The sequence below is a fragment of the Haliotis rufescens genome, unplaced genomic scaffold (assembly GCF_023055435.1).
Source record: "Haliotis rufescens isolate VD_foot unplaced genomic scaffold, xgHalRufe1.0.p SCAF_15, whole genome shotgun sequence".
NCBI classification, from domain to species: domain Eukaryota; kingdom Metazoa; phylum Mollusca; class Gastropoda; order Lepetellida; family Haliotidae; genus Haliotis; species Haliotis rufescens.
Genome location: NW_025963835.1, coordinates 4,363,996 through 4,375,116, shown reverse-complemented (window position 1 = coordinate 4,375,116; position 11,121 = coordinate 4,363,996). Strand labels below are relative to the sequence as shown.

The window sequence follows — 11,121 nt, the reverse complement described above, 5'->3', positions numbered from 1 at the left end:
ATGAGTGGAGTTTTATGCTGCCTATACATCACTGCACTACCACAAGTTAACAGAATTCAGTAATTTTGCGATCAAGTCGTCAAGATTGCATAAAAAATTACCCATGAAGTTGTAGTTCCATGAACTCTGCCCAGGCACCATGAAGAAACCGAGGAATCTGTCAGACAACAACATCTGTACTCGCTCATAGTGAGAGGGGAGGTAACCCTTGGGGTTGTTGCCGGTGTCCTTGTTCTGGCGACCCCACTCATAACCACTGGGAGTCAGCTTGTAGGCTGTCAGTGAACAGGAGCCGGGGGTGAAACTGTCAAACAAAAAACAACACTACTGAGTGATGTGTAAGCTGATTGTGGATGTTCTAAATAACTGATATAGCAGAAATTACTGAAAACAATGTTAAATAGGTGACACAGGGACAAAAACTTTTTTTATCAAGCGAACAGAAAACGATACAGGGAACATATCTTGCATCTTATAATGTACATCTAAGGATCAACCAAAATGAATCCAACATGTCAGATGACACAACCTACTGGAGCTGTGGAGACAGTCAACCTACCTGCATGTGATGATAACAGTCTTTTCTCCATCCCAGCTGGAATTGTCCGCCATCACCTTGGCATGTGTAGTGATATCCTGGGGAGACAACTGTGGCAACTCATTCGGCTGAGTGTGAATCCAACCCAGCGGTTCCATTTCCTATTGAAGTGGAAAAATACATGAAAATAAATTGAATCAAGCATAGCCCTATGCTGTCTCTCAGACTCATGTTAACAGTAACCTCACAGACAATCAGATATATGCTTGTCTAGTTTGTCATCACTGAGATCAACTTAAAAATCCAGAAATTTAGTAAGGATGTTCATATCGAGTTCCAAAGAACAGGACAATGTAAAATGGAGAATAACGAGTTCAAAGTTGACAAATATTTTACCCATACTCATACACAAATTCAAATTTGGCTGGATATTTAGTGATGAAGGGTTCATTCCATAGCTTTGTTGCATATTATCTGTCAGATTATCTTCAAAAAAATTGGCCTGTACACCTGGGGCAAGTTGAGTCAAATATCTGTATGTAAATACCATATTATATGACTGAGATGTCAAAAATCAAGTCTAGTCCAGACAAAGAAGTGCTGGTTTTCCTGCCCTTGTCTCTATTATTAACAGATCACCATTGTATAGCTGACTGTGATGAAAAATAACATTCACTCAGTCTGTAAATTCTTTAGCCCTGGAATCTTCATGTATTAGACAAATAACATTTTACAAGAACCAGTGTAATTTTTAGGAAACCGATGTATAATTTGTGATGTAAATAGACAGAAATATCTCTCAGACTCCAGTCGACATCACAAACAATCAAGATATATGCTTGTCATGTTGTCATCACAGAGATAAACTCAAGACACAGCTGATAACAAGGAGTGTTTGTTTGTTTGTTTGATGTTTAATGCTGCACTCAGCATTACGACAGTGGTTTGTAAATAACCAAGTCTGGACCAGACAATCCAGTGATTGACACCACGAGCATTGATCCATGCAATTGGGGTCCGATGACACACTTCAACCAAGTCAGCGAGCCTGACCACCCGATCCTGGAAGTCACCTCTTATGACAAGCATAGTTTCCTGAAGACCTATTCTAACCGGATCTTCACAGGTCAATAGTGAGTGACTGTTGTTTTATGCCACATTCAGCAATATGACAGCTGTCCATGATCATCTGGTCCCATGCTTAACCAATGTCAAGGTGTGAGTGAGTATGGTTTTACGCCGATTTTAGCAATATTCCAGCAATATCAAGGCAAGGGACACCAGTAATGGGCTTCACACATTGTACCCATGTCGGGAATCGAACCCAGGTCTTCGGCGTGACGAGCGAACGTTTTAACCACTAGGCTACCCGACCGCCCTGGAAAGTGAATGACCACCTTACCTTGAGATATTCATGCTCTGGTTGTATGTTGGGCAGGTGGACGGTCTGATGGGTCCCCCACTGGGGCGGCATCACGATACACCGGATCTCCTTCACCTGGGGGTTGTCAGGGGGGCTAACTCCATACAGGTAACCCGCAATCTGGGGAAAGAAAACACAAACTTTACACAACAGCAGCAGATATACATTCACTCAGTACCAAAAAGTGTTGTGAGAAGTAGTATTTATTGAAATGATCAAAAGATTGATCAGAAGATCCAAACAAATAGGCAACCAGACATCCATCATCAATAACATGTTGCTCCCCTCTGTCAACCCCGAGCGTTTTGTTTCCTTGAAAGGTCTTATTCACTACTTAGTACTTGGAGAAAACAGGGGAGAACAAACAACAAGAGTCATGAGAAGATGACAAATCCCCCAGGCCCCACAATCAACCCCTAGATAATACATGTACTAAGTTTGGATGAAAACTCATTATATGCCGGGGGATAAAAGGCTGAATTAAATACTTGTGTTTATGTTTGTTAAGTGTGATCTACTTTTACTGAACTTAACATTCAACGACAGTAAAATGATGCTAACCGAGTAATTTCACTGATCAATTCGTTGGGATGTTCCAATCATCAATCAAGATTTTACAAACAATTCCCATCACTATAAGATCACTTGGAACACCTGACCGGTTATCCTTTAAGGCCAGTATAATGAGGAAGTCAGAAGTGAAAACTTGAAACATGATTGGGAAATCGTGAATTTTGTAAATACCATGTAACTTATATCTCTCAGGCTCCAGTTGACCACACAGACAATCAGATATATGCTTGTCAGGTTGTCATCATCGAGATACGTTGTTGCATTAAAAATGTAGGGATCATAATTCTATGTCTATTACTAAAGAAACACACAACATTATGTACCTTACAAGACCTTGTTAACAATTTACTGACACAGGGAATTACAGAGATTGCAGAAACTAAAAATCATTAAAATCAACTAAATGCAATATACGAAGTTTGAAGTTAACTATCTGCAGTCCCCATAAAATTGAACACAAAACAAACTTTACCTCTCATCACCTTCACCTATTTCGGCAAGTAATAGTATTAAAATACTGGTAGAATAACATTAGAAATGAAGAAACACCACCCTAGGTAGATCAATAATGATGCCCTTACAGAACATAACCAACAATGGACAACATAACCAATTGTGGCAACAACATAACTGTCCCTGGATGTTGTTGTAACAACATCATAACCAACACTTTAGGATCCACAGAACCAACACAACAAAAGATTCCTTATCGGATTATCAACAAACCTGTGCTCTCAGATCCGAGATGATTATAAATTTCTTGAGGATATTTTTGGGCAGAATGTAAGTGTAGCCAGTCTCTTTGATGTCGTCCGATGACACATAGATGTGATTGGTACGCAGATGAAGATTGGTTGCTGAGATGGCTCGGACTCGCCACTCAGTCTTGGAGGAGAAAGTGGCTGATTCGTAGTTGCTGGTGGTGGAGGTGATGATCTCGTCACCATGTTTGTTGACTGTCCGAGTTGTGGTAGCTGTCAGCTGGGACTGCTCCTTGGTCTGTTTCTCGATCTCGGCAATCTGCTGTCTTTGTGCGGACGGCGCAGAGATCTCCATACCCAGAATGATATCTCGGATCTCAGACTGAGTCAAAGAGGCTACATTCACACTGAAAAATAAATAACAGTTGGTCATAAATACATCTGTCTGATGGGAAACAGCAGTATGTATCCTCATTAACACAATGCACGAAACACTTAGCTATGTAAAGTTATCTGGACATATGGTCAATAACATAGTACGACAATGGATTTACTCAAGTAGGTAATGATTAGAGGGAGGACTCAAGAACCATAAAGAGTTAAATGACTCATTTGGCAACAACTCAGACTGGTGTATTTCATCAAGTACTTAAAGAAGGGAACACGCATAGCGATTTGCTTCATCTGTAGGTACTTCGAGCAAGATGATCTGAGGCAAGGATGAAAATCTAACAGTACTCACTTGTTCTTCTTGCCATAGTCCGCCAGGATGAGATCCTTCAGCTGGACTTCAATCTTCATCCACTCCTCGTCAGTGAGCGTGGGCCAGATATGATGGATTTCAGTGATGGTGGTTTTGTCTGGCTTAAGCACTATCTTTGTCTTGTCATTGTTCACATGCAGAGCCCTCAAGATCAAGATCAGACGAGAGAACGCCTTCAAGGATAAAAACAAAAGCATGTTATTTTACTGGAAATAGATGAATTAATCAGTTTCAAAGACAACAAGAGTTTGCCACTAACGTGGCTATATCCCCCGCCCCTGTTGCAGAATTAATGACATAATTAAATCTAAACAAACCCTAACCTTTTTTAACCGAGGTGGAACTTGTCATGGAAATTGTAAAAAAAAAAGAGTTTGGGACCTAAGTCCATCTTGTTGCCATGGAAATGTAAAAAATACAAATTTCTAAAGAGCAAAAGGCACCAGTTCAGCATGTACCTGACAAACCTGTAAAGTTTCATGAAAAAATATTGAACGGTTTATGAGTTATGCTCCGGAAACGAACCCTACCCTCACAGAACCTAAGTCCATTTTGTTGCCATGAAAACGTTAATAAAAAAAATCTAAAATTTCTAAATAGCAAAAGGAACCAGTTCAGCATGTACTTGACAGACCTGCAAAGTTTCATGAACAAATATTGAACGTTTTTTGAGTTATGCTCCGGAAACGAAACGTGACGGACGTACTGACGGAGCCCGTTTCTATATCCCCCGCCAACTTTGTTGGATGGGGGATAAAAATCCCTAGTGTAGAAACTGGACCTAATACTACAAATATTTGTTGTCAACAAGTCATTCCGACATAGGTAGCCCAAAGTGACCAAATAAATCATGGGCACAGAAAATAGAATTTGGTTGCATTGATATATGCTGTGCTCTGAACTGTGTCTACTCACCGTGTATGAGGAGATGGTCTTCAGCCAGTCATCATACAGGTTGAATAGTACCATCTGGGGTTCTGTAGCCTTCAGAATCAGATCTCCGAACTTCTCCACCTATAACAGATAAACACAGAATAGTTTAAGGAGTGAAAATCAATCAATCAGTATTTCACAGAAAACAGTCTGACCTATATGTCAATCCTTTCAATATCAATTCAGACAATATTCCAGAAGTTCAGGTAAGTGTTTTTCTTGTTCTCCAATTTAAAGAAAACATATTGAAACAGAAGACGTATATATACATTCTCAATGTTGAAACCCTTTTGATGATGTCACACTATAGTTGTTGCAGTTGATTCTGAGCCAGGAATTCACTGGCCATTCTGAATGTGCATCTTAAACAAGTAAAACTGATGCAACTATAAGTCATTATTCTATTATTATAGTGCAATTATATAATCAACCATAACATGGAGTAAGTCTGAGAAATCACTCAAATTCCGGAAGTAGAATCAGCAGATTTCTCCATTACAGCACATTTACTGTGAGGGCCAACTAAAGTGCTTTGCATTGTAATTTGATGAAATGTGATGAAAAGTGATATTATTACAACATGATAGGATAAAACCTCCAGCTTATCCCTATTTTAGCAAATCACTACTTTGTGTTGTGTGTTGATGATACTGAAAACAAACAAGAACTCTACCTTCAAACAAGCCTGGAAAGGCAACTGGAGTTCACTGCCCTTGATGACAATATTGGGGAAATCCAGCAAATGGACCTGTTGTGAGAAGAGAAATATAACTATAATTTTGCAGTACAAAAACAAAGCAACATGGTACACTACAATGAAAAGTGCATCTACAGTTGAGCTGAAAAGGGGTCTGACGTCGCTGGCTGCTTGTGAAGGCAGTTTGTACTTGTACAGACTAGTGCCAATTTTAGAGTGCTAGCCCACTGAGCTACCACGCCGCAGTTTAACATGAATACCCCACTCAGACACAGTATACTAACTCCGAGCCAGCCAGTCATTGTTTTCAAGCTGCCTATATCCAATAGGTATTGTGAACAATTGTAAGAAACTCCACAGCAGGGATTGTTCACACAAACCTTCAGCTCCACAGGCCTCATAGTTTTAAGAGGAGATATCGACAATGTCGACAACGGTCATACAGATAGACAATGGACAATATGCCACGGACAACACCTCAGTCAGGTGAACAAACAGCAAATTGCTGCACCCTAGACAAACTGACAGTGTTTGCCCTCCTATCTGACAATACAGATCACTAGAAATGAGCAAGTGCCTTACATCCCAACACACATGGACAGGTTATCTTGCTCTGATTCAGCGACATATCAGTGGTGACGTACCTCGAGTGGATCCAACATGCCTTTTCTTGTGACAATGATCTGTTTGGGCTGCTCCTCCACGGGAAGAGATCGAATCAGAGCAGCTACTTCCTCAGCAGTCTTCCATTTAGCCAGCTGGAAGAAAACAAAATCATAAACCATAGTTCTACTCTCAAAAACACTTCATACAAGCTCATTATTCTGTGACATGTTATAAAGCTTGAACACTGGGGCATCTTAAACTATCATGCAGCTGTAATTAAATTTTGCTTGTTTGTCATTTAACGCCAACATACCAAACTTCTCCACAGCTCAATAAATGATCAAACGGATGTTGCTGCCAGAACAAAAATCCAAATCAGGATGAATCGGAGATATAAATCCACAACTCTAGCAAGTAACCTATTCAACTCTCCACAGCTGGGCCACAGCCTGTGTCCCCCACCCCTTTCACCAACCCCAGCTGTTTCTCACCTGACCAAGACGCTTCTGTCCAGCCCACACAGAGGTGTGGATGATCTTGAGGAAGAGCTGACCAGTTCTGGGGTTGAAGATGAAGATAGCGCCATTGATGGGCTTTGTGGTCAAGTTACCCTCAAATGTCTGAAATACATGAAGAAAAGATAATCTCATGTACCAGATATTTAATAGAAAAGGAAAAAAGAATTTCTGTAGAAGTTCCCTGCACTCTCTCTCAGAATCCACTTGACCGCACTGACAATCAGATATATGCTTGTCAAATTTATCATCATTAGAATTAACAGTGCAGCTACTAAGCATGCTAAGTGGGAGAGTGATTTTAAAGTTTAAAACACTTCGTAACAGTCCCTTAATTAATTGATGACGTAGACCGAGTCGCTTTGATTTAGAAACAAATTTTTAATTAACATAGCTGAAAAAAGAAAAGCTGACCTCGGTTTTGTTTAGTAACTGTCTGAGTAAAAATTTTTATGACATAGGGGCATAAATTATTTCCACAGCGGCGGGGAATATTGAGATAAGAAAACTTTTTATCATTTCAAGACGGAACGGAAAGTCAGGTGTACAGGACAAGGTTAACACAGAAAAAAAATACGGACAGCCTTAGCCATGCTGTTAACTTTTGATAAATTAACTAGAGATATTGTGTTACTATTGGACCATAGCGAAGAATTTATATCAAGCATTACACCCCTACTTCCTCTATGCTTCCTATAATGTTTCAGGCTAAATGCTTAATGATGCACTCGGTAATATCCCAGCTACGTGATGGCAACCTGTAAATCCAGTAATTGATATTTTGAGCTACCATCTACTATGACATGCCATGAACCAATACACCAAGTCTGATCACCCAATCCATTAAGCCTCCAACATCCAGCACAGGTTGCTGGGGGACAATTCTAACCCAGAATACCTATGGGAGCTTCCTATAATGTCGCCTGTCAAGAGACTGACCTTGTGGATGGTGACTCTGTACACGTTGGTGTCGTCCACGAACCAGATGATCTGGTTGGAGAAGAGTTCTCCATAGTTCTGGGAGCTGAGGTACGGCTCAGTGGGCTCTGAGGAGTACAGCTGGAGACCCTTCCTGATCCTCTCCCTCAACACATACAGGGCTGGGTTGGCCTTCATGATCTTAGCCAGGGCTTGCTGAATCAGTGGCTTGCACCCAGGGAACCAGTTACCATAGGCACTGAAAGACAAATGTTAACATGAGAAAGCTAACAAACACGTTACTGTTGTCACCCTCCCAGGTCCTATAAGGATATTAAATCTTACAGTAATCCAGACAAAAAAGCTTTTGGAAAGGTTGTCATTTTTATTTTTTTTCAATTACATCATACCAAAGTAAATAAGTCAGTGAGTGAGTCGGGTTTAACACCACATAATTATGTATTTTTTAGAGTAAAAATATCATTAATTCTTATCCTGACTCATACATATATTTACTTATATTCAAAGAGTCAGCTTAATTTGGTTTGAAGGCTGTAGTGATGCAGGTTGTGACCACTGTGGTGAACCACATATGCATGGGTGTTGTGCTAACACCAGATACTATGAGGGAGAATACAGAAACAAGTTAATTCATCAATGTTACTTGGCCATTGGTCTCGTGGTTTGTGCATTCAGTGAACAAAGAGTTCATTCAGTTTATCCACATTCACATGAAGTAAATGTTTTAGGTAACCTACTTTAGTGGACAGTTTACTCTAGCAACACACAGAACACAATCACGTTTTTTCATCAAGGTTGGTTGGAAGCAAAAGAAATTCTAAAATCATAAAATTCTGGAAAGTGATAGGTCAAATTACACTCTCCTCCAGTCCCGTAAACATGCAGCACTTCCAGTAAGAAAGGACCCATTACTCAATTCTAACAGACATCAACCTAAAGGTGCTGGAAAATTGTTAGAATTTGAAATTAAGGACATCAGAATGACTAATTTGAGTGACTGACTGATGTTTATCTTCACATCTAACAATATAATCAAGTCTGGACAAGACAAACAAGTGACTCATATAGGAAGCAAGGTTTAACACCACCAGGGCAAAATGACACATCATCAACCTAACACCCTGATCCATATCCTCGTACAAGCCTGGGCTGATGAAATCTATTCTAACCCGGAATCCCCACAGGGTGCAAATATGTAGAAATCAAGTGATTCAAGCATGAAAATGATCTGCTGAACTTTTCTAATTAACCATATCAACACCTGCAATCTCTCAGACTCATGTTACAGATAACCTCACAGACAATCAGATATATGCTTGTCTAGTTTGTCATCACTGAGATCAACTTAAAAACAAGAAATGCAATGACATACAATCAATCTTGTCTGACCATCCGATCCATTTAATCACCTCACAGACAAACATAGGTTGCTGGTGACCTAGATTCTTACCCAGAATACCCAAGGATGGTTGATATCATGAGCAACATCCTACACCATCTGGGTACAATGACACATGACCAACCAAGTCACTGAGCCTGATTACCATCAACTCACCGCGTCCCACAAGTTTATGTTGCTGGGGACCCACCCATACCAACCCCGGAGTGACTGTGTCGAGTGAGTCATTGCTGAAGCCATGAGTGGTGACTTTACCTGTGTAGGTTGTAGGCCAGGTCGACAGCTATGAGGAGCCCAGTGGGTGAGGGGTAGATACTCATGTTGTCTGTGGTGTAGTCCAGGAACTTGGCTCGAGCATATCTCTCAATGTCGTGAGAGTCGTAATCTCCCCATCTCAGCTGCACATCAATCCAATACTTCTGGGTAGTGGCTCCATCCATCACATCCCTGTTGAGTTAATCATCTTTTACCATCAGTTCGTATTCCAGCTAATGATTTAAGTATTATGAGATACAAAGAGTTCCAAACAGACAAATCATCCTCCTTTCTTTCAGTTCTTAAGAAAAAACCACCACAAATCTATTTGAACTCTAAATACTCATTTAGAAGAAATCAGCAAATTATTTGCAGTTCATTTTTCAGCTACAATCAATCATAAAGATAATGAAAGAGAACATATTTGTTTTGAATTTTCATGATTATATATTTCTGGGTCTTCTGAAGTAGTCATCATCCATAAACTATTGACACTGAATAAAACGAGAGAACAAAGCGTCACTGGTCACAGAATCCTTACATCAGTCATCGCCTAACCATTAAGCAGCTTTGGCCTAAAAAAATAATGTTGGTTCTGATTCTATTTAAATCAAAATTGGTGAGGTACATCGGCAATTTTTTCTTAACCTGCATTTTAACAAACTAAAGTAGGTCAGGAAATCAAAACGACATTTGATTTATTTGGCCCTCATTTTTATTCATGAGGTTTCCAACTTACTTTGAGTCTGCCAGTAGAGATGGTTTGGAGACGTTCCACTTGTACGCAGCAAACAGCAGGATGTCAGCACAGGAGCTGTTCATCTTGTAGGACTTCCTGGGATGGATGGTCTCCTTCTGGACTGTCTCAATCTCCAGGGCATCCAACTCTTGATCAAACACCTGCACACAGACACGAGGCAGTTCATGCAACAAATAACACTCAAACGTGGCTCTTATCACATCCAACAACACCAGTATTAGACAACATTTGACAAAGATGTCACGGTTCACTAAGTAATAAGGTTTCAATATATTCTCCTAATGAGCAAGATCAGTTCTTTGATTAGTGTGTCTGCATGAAATATTGCCAAAGTAAGAAAAATGATACTGTGAGATGGAAAGCACTGTGTAGCAAGTTGGGTCTAACATTGCTTTTATCATTACATTCAGACATATCAGATTTGTCAGAAGACCCCAATACAGCAAGTCAAAGTTAACCAGTTTTGTGAAACATACTCGCATAGGAATTATGCTGACAAACCAAGGATCATCATTATTACAAAAGTGGGATTGAAACATGACCAGTGGATCCAGGTACAACAAAGGGATGTAACTCTGTACTTTGAATTGTGGACCACATTTCTATTAGTGTTCCATGAGGTTATTGACAAACACACAAACTACTGGAAAAATCGACCAACTTTTGCATAACAATCACCAAACTGACCTGACAAAGATCCATGACAACACTCTCGTGTATTTTCTGCCACAAGTGAGCTCGGAAGATCTGGATGAGGGAGATCTTCAGAGTTGGGATCTTGCCGTGCATAAAGATTCCTGTCAGATCCAGCTGCACCTGGAAACCTACATACACCTGGAACACAGATGAAGGGTCTATGTTAGACACACAGTGGGTGCTTCCTGAAACAATTCTTTGCACATTTGCAAAATGGCTCTTTCTGTAAGCTATCAATGACATGGTGAATGTCAAGAAGAAGAGACATTCCTATGCTGCTACAGTTTGAGAACACTTAGATGAAAATGTAAGCACTAAATTAG

The 11,121-nt window shown here is 40.1% G+C and overlaps 1 protein-coding gene across 1 annotated transcript in view; it reads right to left on the bottom strand.

The window, feature by feature from the left end:
* The window catches only part of LOC124134959 (pre-mRNA-processing-splicing factor 8), a 41,792-nt gene that overhangs the window by 1,089 nt on the left and 29,582 nt on the right, over window positions 1-11,121 (bottom strand). The window contains exons 31-43 of the mRNA XM_046500076.2: window positions 10,790-10,936; window positions 10,082-10,242; window positions 9,343-9,534; window positions 7,689-7,926; window positions 6,726-6,854; window positions 6,273-6,386; window positions 5,605-5,679; window positions 4,914-5,012; window positions 3,978-4,171; window positions 3,261-3,642; window positions 1,941-2,081; window positions 560-699; window positions 102-304 (exon numbers count right to left, since the gene is read on the bottom strand). Of these exons, the coding sequence (XP_046356032.1) occupies window positions 102-304; window positions 560-699; window positions 1,941-2,081; window positions 3,261-3,642; window positions 3,978-4,171; window positions 4,914-5,012; window positions 5,605-5,679; window positions 6,273-6,386; window positions 6,726-6,854; window positions 7,689-7,926; window positions 9,343-9,534; window positions 10,082-10,242; window positions 10,790-10,936 (2,215 nt within the window). The remainder of the gene's footprint in view (window positions 1-101; window positions 305-559; window positions 700-1,940; window positions 2,082-3,260; window positions 3,643-3,977; window positions 4,172-4,913; window positions 5,013-5,604; window positions 5,680-6,272; window positions 6,387-6,725; window positions 6,855-7,688; window positions 7,927-9,342; window positions 9,535-10,081; window positions 10,243-10,789; window positions 10,937-11,121) is intronic.